The sequence below is a fragment of the Lytechinus variegatus genome, chromosome 11 (assembly GCF_018143015.1).
Source record: "Lytechinus variegatus isolate NC3 chromosome 11, Lvar_3.0, whole genome shotgun sequence".
Classification (NCBI taxonomy): Eukaryota; Metazoa; Echinodermata; class Echinoidea; order Temnopleuroida; family Toxopneustidae; genus Lytechinus; species Lytechinus variegatus.
This window is the reverse complement of record NC_054750.1, coordinates 9,712,587-9,736,202: the sequence shown is the minus strand read 5'-3', so window position 1 is coordinate 9,736,202 and position 23,616 is coordinate 9,712,587. Positions and strand designations below refer to the sequence as shown.

General features: G+C 37.9%; 1 protein-coding gene across 3 annotated transcripts in view; it reads left to right on the top strand.

Annotated features, from left to right (window-relative positions):
• Positions 1-23,616, top strand: part of LOC121423468 (dedicator of cytokinesis protein 7-like) — a 65,177-nt gene that overhangs the window by 28,120 nt on the left and 13,441 nt on the right. For 2 of the 3 annotated variants that reach the window (XM_041618815.1, XM_041618817.1), the window contains 12 exons: positions 3,293-3,316; positions 13,705-13,791; positions 14,434-14,650; positions 15,509-15,691; positions 16,553-16,827; positions 17,325-17,420; positions 17,923-18,063; positions 18,692-18,805; positions 19,462-19,787; positions 20,593-20,917; positions 21,525-21,710; positions 22,258-22,399. In XM_041618815.1, coding sequence (XP_041474749.1) covers positions 3,293-3,316; positions 13,705-13,791; positions 14,434-14,650; positions 15,509-15,691; positions 16,553-16,827; positions 17,325-17,420; positions 17,923-18,063; positions 18,692-18,805; positions 19,462-19,787; positions 20,593-20,917; positions 21,525-21,710; positions 22,258-22,399 — 2,116 coding nt within the window. The remainder of the gene's footprint in view (positions 1-3,292; positions 3,317-13,704; positions 13,792-14,433; positions 14,651-15,508; positions 15,692-16,552; positions 16,828-17,324; positions 17,421-17,922; positions 18,064-18,691; positions 18,806-19,461; positions 19,788-20,592; positions 20,918-21,524; positions 21,711-22,257; positions 22,400-23,616) is intronic. The other variant, XM_041618816.1, reaches the window with a different exon arrangement.

Sequence of the window (23,616 nt, the reverse complement as noted above, 5' to 3'; positions counted from 1 at the left end):
TTTTCCTTATAAAAACAAGTTTTTATTTGGGTTGGATTCCCCTTTAATGTTTTATAAAAGATATGGTTTTCACTAATCGTCTACTGCTGGGAATGTGAAAAGACTGTAGTAGTATTTGAATTGCACCCCTGATGTGATGTAGCTAGTACCAGTAGATATTGTTGTAATGTGAAGGAAACCTCTGAATATTTACTTTAAATCTAATGGCACTATCTGTGACACCTTCCTTTTCTTTTTGCATACATATCATGTCAACTCTTTGTCTTCTGGAAGTAATGGTGGTTCCTGTACAAAGTCTATGGGAATTACAAGTTTTATAGGCCATTTTCCTACATGATATGATATTCAATTTTTTATTAAATTACATCATGATATTTCAAAGAAGTCAAATGAACTATTTTAGAGATTGCAACAATGCTAGGAATAATAAAATTCAAGTTTTGTGATGCAAGCTTTGTTTTAATGCAAGCCATTGTACTGCCTGCCTTTGTAAGTCAAATTGCAGCAGATGATGATGACATTATGATTTGGACTTGAGTTATCCCCAAGTGGAATTTCAATTTCAGTGTTCATATCACTATTCAGACCTTTGATTATTAAGGCTTTAAAGGTTGAAATGATCATATTAAATACATGTAATATAGCATTATTACAAAAAAAATCAGATTACAAAGGGATCAATACCCAATATGAATTTTCTTGTTGAAACATGTACCTGAAAAAAATTCCTAGTCTATATGTTGATAAGGAAATAGACTGAGGATTATAAACTTGATAGATTATTATTTTTTTCTTTATTTTTTTACTTCTTTATTTCACATCTTTTAAGGGTTGTTCCATGATGATTTAGACAAGGCTCGACATTAGCGGTGGCCCGGGGCCACCAAAAAGTCATCTCGGGCAACCATTATTGAAAAAATGTTAAGTTTTGGTGGCCCGAATCGGGCAACCAATAATTTTCAAAGTAGTGCAATTTTTCTCCCGATTTTGCATGTATTTATCAACTTTCTACAGTTCAAATTGCAAGCCAATTCGTCATGCGCCTTTTTTGTTAATCTACACACAAATACACACACACAAAGATTGCATAATCATGACAGTATGTAGGCCTACCGCTAGCATACAGTAGTAACTATTATTCAGCCGGCCGTGCGTGAAACCACTGCAGCTAGCTAGCTGTGCGCGAGCAGACCATTCAGACTCAGGGAGCTGCGATACGAAATGTTACTGCTAAGAAATCTTCCCCAGAACTTTGAAAATCTTCGTCAAAGTCACATTTTACACCAATGAAATGCCCTTCTACAGTCCATATTACTGAAACCTGATTATCTGCAAGCATTAAAAGGAGGAATTATGACCTCTCTTTTGACTCAAAAAGACCGATTTCCAAATGCATTAATACACATAAAACACATAGGTGAGTACATCACAGTCCCATATGTGCATTTGTATGTATGTTGATATTTGGTTTATTTCGAAGCTGTGTCTCTTCTAGCCAAAAATAAATAGGCAGCTTCTTTCTTTCTTGTTTACAAATGACTTCTTAAACCACTCTTAAGGAAGTAAATACTTTGGGAAGGCATTTCATTGATATGAAATGTGAATTTTCCATCATTTTGTCAAATATAGGGAAGGAATTTTCTCACTGTTTTTTCCAGATAATTTTTGCTGTTCTCATTTTTTTTCTTTCATTTTTTTTACAGTAAACCATTTATACCCCTTCCCATTGAATATTCCTGATTAAAGAACTTGTTTCTACTGAATAATAATAATAATTTTCCCCATTTTTTGATAATTTTGTCTTATTCATTTTTCTTACATTTTCTTTTGTTTTTTTCTCAAATGTTTTTTTCTGTTCTCTTTTGTTTTATTTCACTTATTCATTTTTTACAATTTTTGATTTCTTTTTTCAGTATACTATTCTAAAAATGATTTTTGTTTATTTCCCCCTTTTACACATTGTTCTAATTCTCCAGCATATTTTTCTGTGATTTTCTCCTGCTATAATATGCTGGAAAAGAGAAAATAACTGGATTTGGGGCCTGCATAATCTAGGTTTTATGATCAAAAAGGAAGAAAGGAAAAATCATTGTTTTGTAAATCTATCTGAGTTTGCTATATGCCCTATTTATTTACTTTACCATTATGAGTGTGTGTCGATACGGAGATTAAAAGTCCACACAACCTTGGGAACAATACAATTCTTTTATTCTCTTTCAATCATTTCATATTTACAATGATAGAACAATTTATATATTACCACAAAATAAGCAAAGTAAAATAACAGCAAGCATGATTTACATACAAGATGTACAAAGAATAGTGGTACGTTTTAGTGACTGCAGAATTCAATTTGTTTTATTCATTTTTAATTAATGTTTTTCTTTATATTTTTCGGGCCACCAAACTTTACTAATGGGCCACCAAAAAAAATTATTTGAAGGTTTTGGTGGCCCGAACGGGCCACCACCAAAAAAAGTTAATGTGGAGCCTTGATTTAGCGCATAAACTTTCTAATACGACTTCTATGGTAAATTATTCCAGTAGTACTTAACATGAAACTTATTGATCCATTGAATGATTGATTACACTGACTATGAATGTAATCAAGAATAAAAATTGAACTTATGATCTGGCACTAAGCTTTGTATTACAGGACCATGATAATGTGGAGTTTTTGCTCAATGATGTAAGGAGGAATCAATAAGAGGTGGAGCAAGTCTTTTTTTTTAAATGATTAAACCAAGACAGCAGTTCAGTCCTTGATTCAGGGTAAACATTACACTTGCAAATTTTTGTTAGCTCTGAATTTAGAAGAAAACTGCAGCTGTTGCAGTTAACCTATTTCCAACAAAGATATCTTAGATGTTCTTTGTCATTTGACAATACACTACTCCTGGGCTCCATAACACAAAGATTATCGATCAATTGCTAAATGAACTGACCAATCAGTATCAATGTTACACACGCATTAGGTTTGAAATACTGACCAGGGACCAATCAGTGCGGTTCTTTCATATTTGCAATTCATCGCAAACCTTTGTGTTACGGAGCCCTGTTCTTGAATCCTCTGTACGTCAGTCGCTGAGCAAAAATTTCACAGGGCACGGTGCAGCTTGTACTTTTGACTGAGTTTTATTTTGTTTGTTTTGTTTCTTTCCTTTCTTATGATTTATGGCTTAAAGGGAAATAACATTTCCCCATCATTGTTACTGTTAGTGTCCTTCAATTTTCTGTTGATTATTTTGTATAATTTGATTTTTGTTATTTATGCGTTTCTTTCGTTCTCTAGAAAAAGGCTTCGTCCAATGACCAAGTTAGTAAGATGTCTTATTGTGACAGACACTGTTTTGAGTGGTTCATATGTATAGCATAATCCATGCACATTTAGAGTGGGACATATAACATGCATTTTCCATCATTTATTTGGTGCTCAGTTCCAGTTTAGACCTTGTTTTGCGATTGGAGTGTTTCATTGATATAGGAACCATTCACTGTGAGCAGACACACATAGATACTCAGTACACTAGACAAACGCATTTGTTTCACTTCTTGTCAAGAGATACCATATTAATACATATAGCATAAGAATATCATAATTCAGTGGATAATTTCATCTGTGAAAATATAGACAAATTGACATTCTTCATCAATCTGTATCAACCCATGATAATGAGAACACAAACTACTTCATGTCTGTGAAATCATATTGAATTGTTTTGGGTATGTTAAGGTCTATTTACAGAATATCCTCAATTCATATCCCATTTAGCATTCACGTCAGCTGTGATCATTATAGTTTTAAATACTATGGAATTTACAAAATACATGATACAGTGTGCTGTACATAATAACAGTTTAGCTTTGATTCAGCAAGCATTTTTGCTCAAAATGGTGCATGGTTGCTTTGTTCTTTACCTATGCATTATTCTACATTTGCCACTCTCGACCCATATTATGGAATGAATTTACATGTATTAAATCAATGTATTGAACTATGAATTTAGTTGTTCAAGGAAGGCACACTAGTAGGACTTGGATAGCAAAGGGTTTAAAATTGCATGGTGGACGTATCTGCTCGAAAAAATGTCTACTATTTCCTAATAATGTAATGCATGTATTGCAGTATATGTAAAATCAGAGGAAAAAACATTATACTCTCATATTATCAGTCAAATGTTTCTCTAGAGATCATTGAAACTAGACATGCAAAAAGTAAATTACCCCAAAATTATATTGGTATTAACTTTTTTTTATAAAGACGAGCAAAAGCAACTTGGTCAGAGTTTTTTCATATTTTGTATTGACCCAAAAAAAAAAATTGACATTAATCTGCTGGGTACATGAGTGAGCATTTAATAATGGCAAATTAGTCATTTTTCAGAAGTCACGAGAGTTATTTTCACAATTTAATTTTTTTTCTAATCCTTTTATTTTCGGTTCAATGTTAGGTGCTTTACTTGTTTATCATTAGACCCAGTTGCATTTTTCCTGACAATTATTTGGGTTGATAAATACAATTTCAGGGGAAATGTGCAATATCCAGCCCTGTTGACTTTGGAATTACTTAATCTTTCCAGATTGACAAACAAGAGAATTTGCTATCATGATATGTTGTCGGTTATCTTATGTTAGAATTATTCTAATGTCCTGCTTAAGTTACCTCATTTTAAAGTATGTGGCAAGGAATGCTAAATCTATTCATGACATGGGATATCAAAAATGTTTTCTGTGAACTTTGATAAGTTCCAATATTTGTTCTGATATGTGCTCGTTTATGCGTGACTTAAATGATCAATTTCATTTACCCCAAAATTAGTCAATAAGTGTTAAAACACTGCTGTCAATTTATTTTGCTCAATACGTTCTTGTTGAATTTTTTTTTACGCCATTTTCCTTGAGACTGAGAGGGAACTTATATTTTCTGCTATAAAACATCATTGTTTTGTATTATATCTACATATTGGTGGAAAATGATCAATAGCACAAAATGTGTTACCACTTTAATCAATATGCATCATTTATATTCCCTTGAATTCCTTCATATGCTTTAACCATTGGATCATTATGTAATATATAATGCTTCTCAGGCATACGATGTAAGTACTTACAGCGTATCTTGACATTGCTTTATAATATAAAGCAATGTCAAGACATATATATATCTATACACCATACTGTACCCTAGCCAGCCATGTGGATATATGTATATCACCAATCAGCCCATGATATAAAGTGTAGTATAATCTATAGTCTTTGTGACCCCATATTATACACTTGCTTAAATATACTCTTCCTTCATCATCAATGTAAAATACATATTTGTACATTTAATGCTTGAGTGAATGAGACTTTATTGTTCACTCTTTATACTGAAATATATACAGGATAATGCACCTTACAAAAAGTCAGAGCTGCATCTTTCCTGCACAAGTGCCTTTTCATCGCTTATCCTCACATTACATCTTTAGCCAAAACAATGGGGACTGTTGTTTATATCAGGGTTCTTGCAATCTTACTGTGTCTTTCCCACAGCCTTGTTTGGTTTTTCCATGATGAAATGTGAAGATAGCTGATGAAGAGATGCTTGCGTGATTCATGCGGAAAAGAGGCAACACCTTTTTTTTTAGTTAGTTAGGTGCCTAAGTGTACCTCCTTAAATAAACATTAAGTGTTGTGGCATGCTTTATAACCATTATATTCAATAAGGGTGTCTCCACCAGAATGTAGTTTGCTCTATAGCCTGCTATTGCTGATGTGATGAATTAGCCAGATCAGAGAATATTACACTTCTAGGAACAATGATTTTCGGTTTTAAAAAATGGTCTTAATTCTGTTTCTGAAAACCTGTAATTCCATTTCATTCTTAATCTCAAATGGAAATTCCATTTTTGTCATAGAAAATGTACACAACATTAACATGACATTGTGTTTAGCAAAGATAAATTTGTTGAATTAAATAACCAAAATATATTTTTTGTTTCTTATTTACTGGTAACCAGAAATTAACTGTCCCTACATTCCGGTGAAGACTTACCTTAGTATAATGTAAAAATTTTGAAAATGGGATAAAAAATATGTAATTCAAATTGGTAGTTTGTGTCATGTCCTTAACAGGAAAAAGAAATGTTTGATGTAGAATTTGTATTTTGAATTATTTGATGCAGCATGAAACTCCCGAGTATTGCCTTCTGGGAGTTATTATGGAGGTAACACAAATCCGTGAATATTACGATTTATCCAGTAAAATCGAAAGTATTATTCATTTATAAATCATGTACTGGAAATGATTGAAAATGTCTACTTTCAGTCATTTTCAGTACATGATTTTTAACTGACTAATAATATGGAGTAACACCTTTATCATAATTTAATTGTCTATTATAGCTTATGCTAAGTTCACACCAATGGCGAATGCCGCGCTTTAAATCGGCGATCAATTCAGCGTCATTTTTTTTTAATTTAAAAAAAATCTCACGATCTCATCAGATATAATATGCTCTGATAAGCTTTGATACGCTCTGAAACGAAGTTCGTTCCTGCTTTGGTCGACAAATTATTTCCCGAATCGCTACGGCTTCTCACGCTTTGATGCCGATTGATCAAGATTTATTACGCTTTAAATCACGCTTTGATATGCTTTATTACTCTTTGATAAGCTTTGATGCGCCTTTCACGCTTTAAATAATGCTCTGATACGATTATCAAGCTCACTTGTGCATTGATAGGCTCTTTTAAGCACTGTTACGCAATGACAAAATTTGAGATCTGATTGCAACCCGCCTCTGATCCAGAGTATATATAAAGATGCAGCAGATACACGAAATCATTGCAAAAAATTTTTCGAGAAGAACAAGATATGGAAGTTCAATATGTATCAGAGTATGAACCATCTTATGATGTAGACATGACCTTTGTCTCCCTGCTATACAACTACATCCTAGCCCTCGAGGCAGAGGAGAGAGAGGAAGAACAGCAAAGACAAGAGAAGAATGAACTACCAGCAGGAGGGAGAAGACAATTCATCAGGTGCTGCTGGACCAGGCCATGGCTCACTGAAGAACGAAGACAGCAGTATGGCCAGTACACCTATCCTCTTGGACACAGCTGCTGAGGTTAGAGGACCCTGTTGCCTTCACAAACTTCACTAGAGTGACCCCTGAAGTGTTCGATGAGATCCTAGCGAGAGTGGCACCAGTCATCCAGAAGCAAAAGACTAACTACAGGCACCCTTTGTCAGCTGGTCTCAAACTGGCAATCACCTTGAGACATCTGGCCACTGGGGACAACTACAGATCACTGGCATATGGTTTTAGATGTGGCATCTCAACCATATCAGAGCTGATTCCAGGAGTGTGCAGGGCCATTGTAGAGGCGTATAAAGATGAGGTCTTCAACATACCTACCACCCCTGAAGCATGGAGCACCCTTGCCCAGCAGTTTGAACAGAGATGGAATATCCCCCATGCAATTGGTGCCTTGGATGGAAAGCACATAGCCATTAAGAAGCCAGCAAACACAGGCAGTCTCTACCACAACTACAAGGGGTTCTTCTCTATACCACTACTGGCATTGGTAGATGCAGAGTACAAGTTCATCTGGATTGAGCTGGGAGGTAAAGGACACATGTCTGACTCCCAGATATTCGCAGACTCTGAGCTCTTCGAATGCCTAGAAGATGGGTCCATAGGACTCCCACCACCATGCCCTCTTCCTGGAGAAAATCAGCCTGATATTCCCTACTTCATCCTGGGTGACGATGCTTTTGCCCTGAAGAGCTACATGATGAAGCCATACAGTCGAAGAGGAATGACAGATGAACAGAGGATCTGCAACTACAGGATCTCAAGGGGAAGAAGAGTGGTGGAGAATGCCTTTGGCATCATGACCAACAGGTTCCGGTGCCTATTGGGAACACTGGAACAGAAGGTAGATAACGTCAGAGATTTGGTAGAGACTGCTGTGGTGCTCCACAACCTGCTGAGGAAGAGGGTGGCGCTGGCAGCCAATGCGGTGGACCACGAAGATGAAGAGCACAACTTCGCACCAGGGGGCTGGAGAGATGGACCTCACTGGGAAGATGTTCCGCAACCACCTGCAAGGGGTAACCTCGCCACTGTAGATGCAAGACATCAGAGAGATCATCTCAGAGAATACTTCGTCTCTCCAGTGGGTGCTGTTGACTGGCAACAAAGAATGGCTGGGGTGGTACTTCCTGATTGAGTTAAGAAAGGAATGGCTCAGATATCGTCAGAAGCAGATGATGAAGATAAAGACTTTTGTTTATGGAAATAAGAACATTTTCCCATATGCACACTTTGTTTATTTTTAATATAAGTTTGAAATAAGTTTTGTATCATGTGTTCTTGTGAAGATGTTATTGGTGTTATGTATTTCATCTGCTTGTAAAAATAAAAATACAGAAAAATTAGATAATACTACTATTGTGAATCAGGAGTGAAAATTTAAAGGAATCAAGTTGCAGAATTTGAAATTAATATATGTGCGATAAGATATCTTGAAAATACGCTTTTTTTAATTGATTATTACAAATTATTACAAATTGATTTTCCTACAAATCAAAAAAATAGTAAGAAAATCAATTTTATATGTGAGATGAATAACCCTTATTTTAACAGAGAAAATAAAACTAAGGAAATAGAGCATAAGACATTACAAAATTAAAAACATAAATATAATAAAAAAATTAAAAAAAATAAAAGGGAAGAGCTTGGTGGAAAACTCAATGTTTTCAACAGAGTTTTTCTTTTTATTGTTTTACTCTATTGCCTTTTCTACCTTATTGTGTTTTATACAGGGTGTCCCATAAAAAATTTCCGGTACACTTCCGGTCGTTTTTTTTTAATTATTATTTTTTATTCATTGAAGAGACCAACTCTTCATTTAGTAAATGATCCAATAATACCAAAATCACGTTTAGTGGTTTTTGTGTTATAATACTTCTTGCAAAGGTCTGTAAGCGGTAAAAATCAGTCTGAACGAATCCTTAGCTGTAGGGCCTATGGGAAAATTCTCAAAAGTACATGATTTCATTGCTTGCATCCCTTTGCAAAAAGTGTAATAAAATAAAAACTACAAAATCATATTTCGTGATGTTTTGGTCATTTACTTTTAAAATGCTACTCTTTCCAATGATATCGTTATTGTTGTGCATTCCGGACCGGAAGTGTGAAGGTGTTTTTTTTGTAGGACACTGTTTTTATTTGTTTTGTTTTATTTTTATTATTTAAAGGAAGACTTGAAATCCTGGTTACGTATGTTTCACAGGCTTTTGCAGCAAATTTGATTTGAAAATAATTAAATTGAATAGTTTTCAATGATATGTATTTTTATTTTAACATGTAGGCATATAGCTTAATTTGTTTTAGAAAAGTTTTAATAAGAAAAGATCGTGCTTTAATTTGCATTACATAAACATATCGGCAAACTTATTGAATTGCGACATTCTGTTTTTGTCGGGTCTGATGAATGGGTAACTTCCGAAATAATGATAATTTCATGTTCAAATTTTCGGCAGTACAAGTTAACAATATAATAAAGAAAACTTTTACCTGCAACTTTCGATAATCGGTCATTGCTTTGTTTTTTCTTTGGTAAAACTATTGCAACAAGTATTTCACTGAATTGTACATATTTAGTCGTTTCAAACCTTTAATATGATACATTTAAACGTTTCAAAGCAAACATTATCATCACTGTTTCCAAATCATTATAATGATATATCCAACTTGATATAACACATTTACAACTTTCAAAGCAAACATTATTAATTTTTCCAAAACGTTGTAACAAGCAAAAACCCTTCTTTGTCTTATCATACATAATACAATGTACAGACAAATATTATAACATCAAACTATCAAAAGTTAATACAGCATATAAAATTGAAAAATCTCCTGTGTCAATTCAAAAATGCTACTGAATTCACTTCTTGGTGGTGTCATCTTCCGGTCCTGGAGGAGTTCTCAGAGGAGATGGTGGCCTGGTGGAGATACCTGCAGCGGTTATGGCACTGTTTACAATGTCAGTCAGATTCAGGGAGTCGGTAGTCTTGTCAGCAGCGGCAGTAGCAGCAGCACCATGCCCTTGGGAGCTGGTATCAGTGAAGGGAATGGATGATCTTGGTATGGGTGAGACGGGGCGTGTTGTTCCCGTGTCCAGGTCCATGAGGACGGGGATCTCAACGACCGTTGTGAGTACATGGCAGGGAACTGTGAACTCATGAACTGAGGGTCTTGGGAGCGCCAGAGACTGGTCTGTTGTCCTGTCATCTGGGTTGGCTACTGGGATGGTGGAGGCTGCCATTGGTGATTCTGTGACATCAATCTGGAGGGGTCATGCCTACTGGTGGAGCTGGGAAGGTACGGCGGAGGGTTTGGCTGGAAGGGGGCAACCTGTTGCTGCTGCTGTCGGAAGGTATGCTGCAGTGTACTAGGCACCTGCTGCTGCATCTCCTGGCGCTCTTCAGCCTGTTTCTGCCCCTCATGAAGAACAGTCATCAACTTTATCTGTGTTGTGCGTCTGATGTCGCTGGGAAGCTCAGCGAGTCCCTAGTCTATATGTCTGGCAAAGGGGGAGGAACCCACTTTCTTGGAACCAGAAATGTACTCCATCAGAGTTTGTTTGAGGTCAGCACTCTCTTTGTAATGTCTTCGAGAGGAGGGGTCTGTAGACTGTGACTCTGACCCAAAGTTTGACTGGATGTTGGAGGCTGCTGTAGGTGGTACTGCGGCTGCTGACCCAGTAGACGTGGATGTTGGTGCTGTCCTGCCTGCTTCCCTCTCAGTTGTGCCATGGATGCTGACGACGTTTCTGCGCTCAACTGTCTCGATGTGATCCTTTAGAAATGAGAAGTTTTCCCAGATCCATCGATCAGTAGCAGACAGGTCCTCTAAAACATCTGTACCATCACCAGACTTCCCAACACTCTTCTTCAGGCGGCTCATTTGGGTTCTGTTTGATTTGTAGAAGGTTTTTAGGGCTGCCACCTCCAAACCCATCGCTTTTGCTTTGTCTTCCCACAGCTTCTCCTTTTGGGGTGCGTCTTTGTACTCAAACAGCCTCTTGGAGTAGATGCACGGGTTCTGTTTTAACCAATCAATCAACACTTCTTTCTGAGCCTCTTTCAGCTGGGCATAATAATAAGGCTTATTCTTACGCCTTTTGCGGGCTGCTGAAACCATGGGATTTCTGGGAGATCTTCCCCTGACTCTATGACAGACTGATCTTCCCCTGACTCTATGACAGACTGATCTTCCCCAGACTCTATGACAGGCTGTGGCTGCTCTGGCACCAGTATGTCTTCTTCTGGCTGCGGTGGAGTTGGAGATCTAGCCCTCTGAATCTCAACGACATGGTCTCTGCGTCCTCTTCTCTGGTTCTTCTTGGTTGTGTCTCGACCTCTCTTTTGGGTCCCATATTTTTACTTTATAGTAGATTTAAAGTTCACCAGATTTAGAACTTCTTTCACTCGGACAATTGAAATTATAAGAACTCGAGTCCCGTCGGTATTAATAGGGATGGTGACAGAGCGTGTGTGTCGTGTGAGAGCGTGAGAGAGCTTGCCATTCGTAACAAAGCGTGACAGAGCCTGACAAAGCGTGTCAATCCTTGATGAAAGCGTGGAAAATCGTGTCAATCCTTGGTGAAAGCGTGGGAAAGCGTGTCAAGTCTTGATGCCAGATCTTATCAAATCTTAAGACATCTTAACAAAGCGTGTCAAGTGGTGAAAGAGCGTCCAAAATGGGGTCACCGCTTTGAACCAAGCTCTCTTAAACTCTGTTAAGCTTTCCTACGACTTTGTTAAGCTTTGTGACGCTTTGATAAGCTTTAAAACGCTCTCCCTGCTTTAAGCAATCCGTGACAGATCGCCTAAAATTTTTAAACAGTTTAAAAAATTTTGGCGCTCTTGCCGAATGTACCAAATTGCTCAAAGCTTTCTCATGCTCTATTACGGTCTTTACGCTTTAATTAAGCTTTGTTACGCTTTGCACGCCGCTTTAAAGCGCCATCAAAGCGCCGTTGGTGTGAACCTAGCATAAGAAGCAGGATAGAGAATTAGCAAGTGAAAACACTTGATAAATAAAAAATTGACATGTTGGTTCTTCCTGCATACATTTTGTACATAGTTTTTTTGGCTCAACTTACCCCACATATGGGGCAAGTTGAGCCATTTGACACTTTTTTTTTCAAAGGTCACAATGACTTTCAGTGAGGGGGTAGAAAGTTATATATATATAGGTGAAAAATATTTCCTTAGAATCAAATTTAAAGGCAAGGTACTTAATACTACAATATTATTAGTCATATCAATGCAAAAATGCAAAAAGTGTTCAACAACTTACCCCGCCTTCCCCTAGTTTCATTCAGAAAGAGGAAGGAGGAAAGAGTTCAGGAGTCACCAATATATTGTTATTATTTGTTTGGCGTCACCTGTTCCTGGGAGGCGAAAAGCGAACTGAATCACTATGACCCGCAGGGCTCTCCCGATATAACTGATTGGGGGGAATGTAGGTGGACCACTACACCTGGGTTTCCCCCCTACTCTTATACAAATAGTGCAGTGGGTTCTTAACGTGCAAAGGTGGTGACCCCCCTCTACACGGGGCCTCCATTTAACGTCCCATCCGAGGGACAGAGTGTTTTCCATTGTAACATAGCCTGCATCTATATGGGAATCCATATACATGTAACTCTACCTTCATATTTACTACGCAGCTGGCATACTCGTTTTTCCCTGACACAATATCCCACTGGAACAAACTCACAAGGGGAATTGTTAATTGAAAAAGCTCTGAAATCTTCAACGTCAAATTACAAGGCCCTCCCAGAACTCCAAACCCGATAAGTAGGAATAATACCACCACTCTCGTCAGCCCTGACACTATATTTTCTCATTGTTTTGATGAATACTCTCCCAAGAGGAGAAACAAATTTTGAGATAGAGACATTTTGGTGCTTTTGGAGGGATGGAAAGTCGTGAATTTGACTTCATAGATTGGACTAATTTCTATAATTGGTTGAATTGATTATCGTGTTTGATCAATCATGAAAATAAGTCCCACAATTGAATTCTAAATTATGTTACAGGGCCCAGTTATTTTTTAGATGTGAATGACAGGATTGTAAAAAATGTATAAATTTGGCTGAAATTTGGGGAAGGAATGGTACAAGGAGTATCTACCATGGAACATGCATGAATGAACACTGTGTTTGTGATATGATTCTTGATGTTTGATTAATTCCCCAATATCGAAATTTCAAAACCATTATTTTTGTTATAATACTTCAAACACTTCACTTAGGCTTGCTTTTCACTAGTCATCATTACATTTACTTGTTCGTCAGTCTAGATCCCTATAGGTGTTTCATAAAGCTGTTTGTAAGATACGAATGACTTTACGCACGACTGGTGATCCTTTCTTGTGCTATGTGATATCCCTATGTAATTGAGTTATGACCTAAGAACATGTTCCAGTTGTGAGTAAAGTCTTTTGTAACTTTACGAACAGCTTTATGAAACACCCACCTGGTCACATGTGAGCACACAACCAATCATTTGATTGAGATGTATTTCATCATATTAAACCATGCCCCCTTTGAAGAAACTAACATTATTGGGCCTCCTATCTCACTGTCCCACCTATTATAAATGGTGTTGTGTGTTCTCATTGACCCTATCAGGTGCAGCTACCAGGGATGAAGTGGGTGGATGGTCACAAGCAGTTGTTCAGTGTGACCCTGAAGGCTGTGTCATCTGTACACCCTCAGGTAAGGTTAAGCATTTTTTGTATTGTACATAGAGAAAGTGCTTATTTGCTAATATTTTACCTTGGAGGAATTTTTAGGACATCCTAGAAGCTTACAGAACAGTGTAGTATACTCACTATATCAGTGGGATATTTTAACCATTGTGGTTCTGAAATTCTTGTGATAATGGAAAACTACAAAGAACGGTGAAAACAATTTGAATTTTAGGTACTGCTTGTAGTCAACTGGTTTCAGATAATGTTTAAACTGATTAAAAACTTGCATTGTTTCCAGGATGAATTAGGACATAGTTCGGCCATGGGATAGAACATGAAGTTTTAACCCCCCCACTTTCCCCCAACCATCAAATAATCAACAATTCACACATGTTGTATAACCTCCTTGATATATTGTTTAACAGAAACTATATCCACTTGTGTATTTCGAGTCAGTTCTAATGAAACCAAACAAATTCAACCACTGCCCCTACATTTATCTTAATAGATTCTTGATTAGGCCATTGTGTTTTTTTATTCCTTGCTCTCAAATGTGACAAATTGTGAATTCCCAATCCATCCAGCCTTTGACCTTATGCTTTACATGTACAATGTTACTTTCTTAATGAGGCCAAATATATTCTTTCCCACTTTTACCCCACTACAGGATGAGTACGTGGATAGGTTCCTTCACCTGTGTCATGCCGTAGAGCAAGGTAGTATCCCTAGATCCATTGGGGATCAAAACATGGAGTCTGAGCTGATCAATAGTACGGTCAACCTTGGTCAATCTGTGGCCGAACCCCTGGTCAAGTTCCTTCATATCCTTCTGGATAAACTCATTCTCATGATGGTCAATGCTCCTATCATCAACGGTCATATAGGTCAGTATGGGCCAAAAATGATAACTTTGCCTTATACAGGTACTGTCACAAATTGCATAGTCGATATTGTACAACGCCTACTTAGCTTGTTGTAAGCGAGCAAATGGGAGGCTGAATGTCAAACATTCGTACCGTTGCACAAAAGACGTACCATCCAAAATGTACCGTTGCACGGCTTTGGGAGGTGACGTCACAATACAATTCAATTCATTGCGCTCAGTAAATGAAGGTTAAATATGCGCATAGCTTGCTGGCTACATGCGCAATGCTGCCCGAGGTCATGTGTGCTTGTGGGATTTGCTTTTTGCTTTCATTTTTTTTACTCCCTTTTCATAGATACTGCAAGAAAAAACTCCCTTTTCCCCGATATTTTCGCTCAAGTCCGAGGCGTTGTACAACACAAATAGCGAATATTCTTATTCGTGCAATGGTGCGAGATTTCGCATTCGGTGAAAGAAACACTCTATTCAACTCAGCTAACGCCTTGTTGAATAGAGCATCTTTCTTTCACCTCATGCAAAATCTCGTACCATCGCACTCATGCCTATTTGCTATTTGGTTATCATTGCTGGGAATTGAACCTTTGAATCTCAAAATTCAAATTTTGTTATAACAGCTCAAAAAGCTTTATTTAATACTGAAACATGGTCATGGTAATGCTGAAGATCAAAAAGAAAATTGATGACGTCACACTTTGGTACCGGTACTTTAATTTCCGTACATGCTATACATTTTCCATAAAACCTATGTGTAATTTGACATATCTTAGTTATAGGGCTGACCCTGACTTCTGCATGAATTTTAATCACTTAACATGCATCTGAAAATAATTTCTTATTTCTACTTCCATCTGCATAGTAAACATGGGACAAGTATGTTTTGAGACGATCGCTGAGATTGTTGACCGTCTTCACGTCCTTCTTGATAACCGACTGGACAACCATGGTCGTAACACACTCCTAGCTTCCTTTGTTCACTATGTCTTCAGGCCTCCTGATGCTGAGGGCGCCACCAATATGGTAGCTGGTACCGGTGGCAAAGGTAATGATGATGGTGGTGGTGGTGATGATAATGATGATGATGATGATGATGAAAATAATGAATAATGATGTAAGGATGTTAATATTAATGATTGATGATATGAATAATAATAGTATACAGATATATCAGGCTATGAGAAAGTATAGTGGAAATTATTTATCTGAGTTGGGACTGGTAATTGCTATTTTCCCTGAATATTGCCAGTCCAACCGAAGATTTATAATTCCCACTATGCTTTCAAAGGAAACATCTGATATATTTGTTTTATATCCCTCTTTAACTTGTAGACCTAGTCCTTATTCACCAATCTAGACAAATGCTAACATTGCCAGACCTAGTCCTAGACCTCTTAGCCTTACATTATATAGTGAACATGTGAGATCCTTATCTTCAATATCTGATACAGGAGATACATTGATTTTTGTTTTTCTTTTCTTAGCTATTTTGATATTTGGTTTGAAAGGGAGCGTGGCCTCACTTAGAGTTAATACTCTTCCTGATATTATTCACAGCTATGTCAGGTATTTCAAGGGCTGCTACTATTCTGGCAGGAATGTGCCTCCATTTATCATTAAATTACAGTTGATCTTGATCATCAGGAGACTGAACGTTGGGCCCCAGATAACCTATTGCACTGTCATGCCTGTAATAATAATGTTCCTGATGTAATGCTTTAGAACTTGAATTGAGGGTGTGACAAGTGTCTTGTCAAACCCTCAGGTTCTCACATACCCTGATAGGGTCAAATTCCCCACAAAATGTTACACTTGAATGGTCTTTAAATCCATTTTATTCATGGCAATCACTGAAGCATTTTCTGCAACATTTTAAGCATTTCCACACTCTTTTATAAACATCAAGGGTTCTCCCCACCTACGCCCACTCAATCCATGAACTTCAGCAACTACGGTACAGTGGCCCGCTCCAACAGTCTTAACTTCAAGCACCGCACCACCTTGCGCAACTCCAGCACCAGTCTAAGTATCCCCGCCTCCCCGGATGATGACATGGATTCTATCCTTCACAATCGCTTCGGCAGCGAGCGCCAAGGGTCAGCAAGGTCACCGAACCGGTCCGGGACGGGGATGGGAAATGTTCCGGTGATTGGACTCGGTGGACGAGTACCGCCAAGAAAGGTGAGGGTCTTAGCAGAATTATTCAAAGAGAATTCAAAATATAAAATTTTATGGACTTCACCTCATGATGGAAATTATTTTGTGAACATATTCTGTTTTGTAATGTCATCCCTTTAGTGTTGTAGTAATACTTTTTAATCTTCACTATTTTAATAATCGACTGCCTGTCATGTATTTGTATTGAACAGTGAAGTTAATTTTAATTGATTAAAAGATGAGAGGAAATAAAACTGCACCATCGTACAGGACCTGGTGAAAATTAATCTAAAGTCTGGAGACTTATCCACAGGGCTACAATATCTGTAATACACAAAACTCATCAATTTGAAATGATCAAATAATAAAATTTCCAAGCTTTTACCAACCTATTTAGATTTTGCCCACTCCTTTGGACTTTCTTAAGCCAAGTGATCAATCAGACATTCCCCTTGTAATACCCGGTGAAACATTGCCCTTCTAGATTTTCAAGAATTGTCTTTTTTGTTGTTATCTTATAGCTGGTACATGAAGAACTCACACTCCAGTTTGTGGTATCTAACGGCAAGGCTAAGGAGAAAGCATTCAGTCATGCATGGTTCTTCTTTGAACTTATTGTAAGTATAAACCTTTGCCTCTAAATTTTATCATTTGAATGAAGTAATTTTGAAATGTATTTACAAGTTTTTTTTATTTTACTTCTTAGAGGAATCTCACCAGTTGTTAAGCTATGATGTGATTCATTGCATGTTGTAAACTCAAGTGTTGGAGCCAGGGAAGGCACTCTAAATTGCACTTCCAACACCATAACCAAACTTGAAATCACCCCTTTTGCATTGACAAAGATGTAAATTGCACTTTTAACACCAAAATTAATACTGAAATCACCCCTTTCGGTGTTGGTGTTGTTTAGAATTTAAATTTGAGCTTCCAACACCAAAACCAAACTTGAAATCACCCTTTCGCTGTAGGCGTTGGTGATGATCTAATTTCTGCTTCAAGCACCAAACCAAACTTGAAATTACCCCTTATGCTGTTGGTGACAATCTAGATTGTGCTTTAAAAACCAACATGAACACCAACACTAAACGTGAAATCCCCCATCTCTCCCTCACACAGGTAAAGAGTATGGCCCAACACCTTGCTGACTGTGAACGCCTCGACTCCTACCGAAGGATGAGGTTTACAGAAAGCTTCTGCAATGACATCAACTCTGTGGTTACCATGGTTACATCAGAAATCATTGCCAGGTTTAATAAGGTGGGTTTAAGACTGTTATTTTGTAGAAACAATTTAAACATGCAGCTCGCTGTAGCTGATTTTTGTAAAATTACAAAGAACAGTTAGTATATAATCTACTTGTACTATTACGTATTAAATAGTAAAGTACAGTTGAGTTAAATTCTTTAGCCATAATGATTATAATACTTCTACTTTTAGACCTAAACTCAAGCAGTTGCAATGAGTAATTGTTTATAGAGAAGCTCTTTAAAAGTAATGTGTCATAGATCTAGATTTAGTAGGTTCTGAATTAGTTTACAGAAACTAAACATTATCAAACACCAAACAATATTGAGTATGTTGAAAATGTCAAAATCGGTACTTGTAAGCACGTTCAGGCATTTGTATTATTGTTTGCAAAAAGACCAGAATATTGACAATAACCTGCTTGTTTCTTTTTTGCTAAATACTTAAGAATTGTTTAGATTCTACCGAGATACATTTGGCACATAACTGTCATATGAAAAAAAACACTTTTTTTGTATTCTATATAAACTAATTTAGGAATCGTTGGAAATATAGTTATTTGAGTGCATAGGAATTACCAATGCCAACTCTATGAGCCTTGAATAATTCAATGAAAATAAACTTTTATTCTTGAAACCAGGATGTAAGACCAATGCAGCTGTTGAATGCCAGTCTAGCCTTCTTCCTCCAGGAGCTTCTCACACTAATGGATAGGGGTTTTGCCCTTGGTCTCATTCACAACTACGTCAAGCAGGTAAGAGGGTGCTGGGTGTCAAAGACTACAGTATCTGAAAATTATTCCTGGGTGAGGCTGTGTTACTTGTATATAGAGAGCATCAGGTGCCAAGTACAGGTTACAAGTAAATAATCACATGAAAATTAGATTGAATTTTATCAGAGTTGGCATATTTCCCGGTCAATCGGGCTGGAAATATGTCTCTATCCCATTGACTTATTACATTGAGTGAATACTGCTCCTATACTAAATTGCATACTGCAGGCGAGACCGCAGAGGTCATACCACTTCTTCAGTTGTGTTTCGCAGTTAATAAGCTCTTAAATAATGATAATATGCAACAACACTTATTTATCGCTTAATACAAATGATCCTAAGCTCTGCATACTATTACAATGGTTGCAGCACAGTTACCCTGATCGGGCGATTGAGCATTCAAGAAATTCCTACCAGGGTACCCATTTACTACACCCGGGTGGAGAGAGGCACTTGTAAATAAATGCCTTGCCAAATGATAAGAGTGCTGCGATGGGATTTGAACCCCTGACCTTGTGGTTCAAAATCCAGAGACTCATCCACTGAGCCACAACACCTCAACAAATAGATATAAAAGTAAGAATATTTATTTTAAATGACTTGTATATTATTTATATTTTCTTTCTTCACTCATCAAGGTATCTGGTAAGATCACTGCCCTCAGCGACCCCACCACTCTGGCCTTACTCAAGCTTGACTTCCTGCGCATCATCTGCAGCCATGAGCACTACGTCACCCTCAACCTTCCCTTCCAGCAGTCCAGCTCCTTGTCCCTCTCCCGACCCCCATCGCCAACCCCTTCCATCACCAGCACCAACTCCATTGGATCCTTCATCTCCATACAGACGACTCTGACACAGCTCGGTGACCCTAACAAGATGGCGGAGTTGTCCTATGATTACAGGCAGCAGCATTACCTTGCAGCCTTGCTTCTTCTCGATCTGGCAAATGTCCTCACAACACAGTAAGCATCTTCTACCTGTCTTACAGCCCTTCTCATGTTAGATTTGAAGTGTGTAACTGTGGCTCAAATAATATCATTTCGCTCAAAGAGCAATCATGTAATCAATTTTTTTTTTACTACCATGACATGGTGCATGTATAGTATGAGCAGTCCCTTGAGAATCGTTCAATGAAAAATTATATTTCTACCATGTTTAAATGCATCATGTACTCTGCTTCATGGTGGGGTGTGTATTCACTGTGTACAGAGGGTCGTGTGTTCGAATCCCACCACGGTCTGGCATCCTTTGGCAAGACGTTAATCCACACTTTGCCACTCTCGACCCAGGTGCTAAATGGGTACCCGGTAGGATGTGAAAGTCATTGTAGCTTGCCCACTACTGTGTAGTGGGACACGTCGTTCTGATGTACATGTATTAAGCGCTATATAAAACCGTATTATTATTATTGCCTTTGCACTCTTTTTTTTTTTGGGGGGGGAGAGCTTCTGATGAATAAAAGTGACTCAGATATATAAGGCCTATCCTTTTCAGGATCGGGAGAATGGTAAAACTGCATAGACTATTCTGAATGAAGCATAGCTCTAGCCTGTCATGATTTCATTACAGATTAATACATTACAGATGGATGCCCACCCAGAAATTATCAAGGGTAGCTGGGCACAGCAGTGGCTGAAATCAAGAGCATTAATGACAGTGCACCATTGGTAATGGTAAGGGTGAGAGAAGATCATCAAATAATAAAACTCAACAATGATTCATGATAGTAAATGATGAATTCCATGCATTTCTACCTCATTCTTATAGCAATAGCAACTTACACCGGCAAGCAATCGACACTGTGAGCAACCTCCTAGCATGTCATGATGCTGACCAACGCTTCTCTATGCGTGAATGCCGGATGCGTGTTGCTGCCCTCTATCTACCCCTCTTGGGCATCATCATCGATGCCTTGCCTCAGCTCAACTGTGCTGCCGTGGACCCGAAGACCAGACCTTCCGCCTCTTTCGGAGACATGGATGATGTTGATGTCCCTCTAAACCAGTCAGTTGCCATGGCAATAGCTGGTACAAGCATCTTTACGGGAGGTGGAGCAGGAGCAGAGCGAGTTGACTCCGCCCAGAATCAACAGGTGAGTCTATGAGTATTTTGCTAGAAGTGGTATATTGTATTCTTCTTAGTTTAAAGCATGGTGAAAAATACATTAACCTGCTTCTGAAACATGAATATTACCAACATAAGAAGGGGGACCCAGGTTTGCATCCCTAAAATTGAACAGAAGATCAACATGATCAAATTCTTCAAAAATTCTAGATGGTGTTTTTCCTTACATTCTCAAGAGTTATTGTGCCCCAAATCTTATCAAAACTTGAGAATAATGGTTCTGTACAAAATAACTACAGCATGTCACTTGAATAAATGATGATACCTCATGTCTATGCACCCGTTCATTTTATACATGAATCAGGAGATCGATTTTGAGTCCTTTATATGAAATTCAAAATAATGTTATTGCACCACTATGACTCAGATTTTTTAAAATGAATATGTGTATATGTATGACATGTGTGAATATTGCAATTGTGATATTATGTCTTTTGGGATTAAAATATAAAGATAAGCATATGCAGACTTCGGGCAACGCATCACACTACTATATGTAACCAAGAACAGAAGAATATGTGTAGGAAGTTGTTTGAATGATAAGAATGTGATTGATGTCTATTTGTCTGTTCCAGCGACCACCCCAAGGAAAGACCAGCCTGTCTGAGGAGTCTACCCGTGATCTCTTGATGTGTTTCATCTGGGTGATTAAGAACGTTGACCCGATGACCTTACAGCAGATCTGGGCATCGCAAAGAGTCACTAGGGTTAACAAGATGCTGGATATCATGTACTACTGCATCTACTGCTTTGAGTACAAGGTAAAGTGTGACTAGGCCTCAAAGTCACTATCATGGAAATTTTGCCATGCAATCAAAATAAAGGATTCCACGGGACTAACCATTTGTTATCAAAGTTACCAAATTGTTCTGTTATGCAGTGGGTTTTTGGCATGGGGTGTGTTTTTCCTACATAGACGTTCCATAACGTTATGTCAGCCATCATGCAACAGGCCCTGTTTCCTTACTCAGAATGCAATGTTATAATCATATGATGCAGTCATGTAACGAGTAGTCAGTAGAATGATTTCTGTTTCGTCTGCTTTGCTATTTAGAGCAATCATGAAGAAGAAAAAAAAATGTGCTAGGTACAAAAGTGTTTAAAATGTGCTGTTCAGGTGACTCGCTACAATAAAATATGATCAATACCAATTGATATTTTTGTCAAAATGTATGCTTTATCTCGCTCTCCCACTTATTCTACTCTCCACATTCCTCTCCTTCTCCTTCTCTTTGTTCTTTTTTTGCTGCCACTGCCCTCATTTTCCTTACCATTCTCCTCACCATTCTTTTTTCATTTTGTCTCCAGGGTAGGAATGCCATCATCCGTCGTATGAACAGGATGTCCTTCAAGAAGTCAGACGTGAAGCAGCGTCTAGAGGAAGCCATCTTGGGAACTGCCAGTGCAAGGAGTGACATGATGCAGAGACATACAAGACAAGGATCATCTGGTCAGTGACTGATTCAAACTTCTTTTTTGTTGTTGTCTTGATAGCTTTCATTTAGCTTTGCCTAAGACATACCTATTTAAATTGTAACTGATTTTAAATGTACTTTGTTGCATTCCATTTATGATTATAAGAAAGATGATTCATCCCTTCCCGTTCACTGGCTGTTCATGTGGGACCCGGTGTCCTCAGATTGCTAGAGCTCCTTTGAGTTACGTACGACTGGGTTTACCCCTTACCCCAATTGTCAGTGAATGGGGCAGCTAGAGGGCACTGGGTTCGGAATGATGATGGGCTGATGGATGGGTTGGGGTGAATGAAGCAGATGTGAAATTATTATTCTTTGTACTTGTTCATGGTTCTTGTGTAGTATTTATATAAATTTCTATAAAATCTAATTTTTCCATTGTAAAAGAGAACTGTAGCTCGGCTAGTGCCATGAGCGTCTACTGACGGTGTGCGCGCTCTACACTATTATTTGTGAGAGAACAATGATGGATACATCTCTGCGACTTAAAGTCTCTGTTTATGTTCAGTGGGATACATGAATCCATGATTTTTCATGTACTCCATCTCCAAAAGGACATCAAGTTATATTCAAAGAAATAAAAAGGGCATCTTCCCTTGGGGATCTTGGATTATTCAATTATATAGTCAGAGGGTGAATTAAAAAAAGAAATAGAAAATGTTTGATATTTCAGGGTCACAAGTCAATGCTGCTGTTGTATAGAATTGTGTAATATATGTGAGACTACCCGAAGCGTTCCTCTTGTTTTTTTGGAATTTGCACTTGTCAAAATGGTTGGTTTCTTTTTTAAAATTCCATTAAAGCATTTTGAAATTGGATTAACACACCATGTACATGGTGGGTGCATCGTGGTCTAGTGGTTCTGACTCTCGCCTTTCAAACAGAGGGTCGTGGGTTCGAATCCTAGCCAAGGCGTGTTTTCCTTCAGCAAGAAATTTATCCACACTGTGCTGCACTCGACCCCGGTGAGGTAAACAGGTACCGGCAGGAAGTAATTCCTCAAAAAGCTGTGCGCACCAGAATCGGTAGACTAGCTTAGCCAGGGTAATATAGGAGCGCCTTGAGCACCTAGCAAGGTGGATACGTGCGCTATACAAGTCCTATATTATTTATTACATCAGTTTTTTATTTGTTCAGAGTAATATTAGATAATACCACAGTGGATGGCATAACAATGGGAAACCTGTGCATG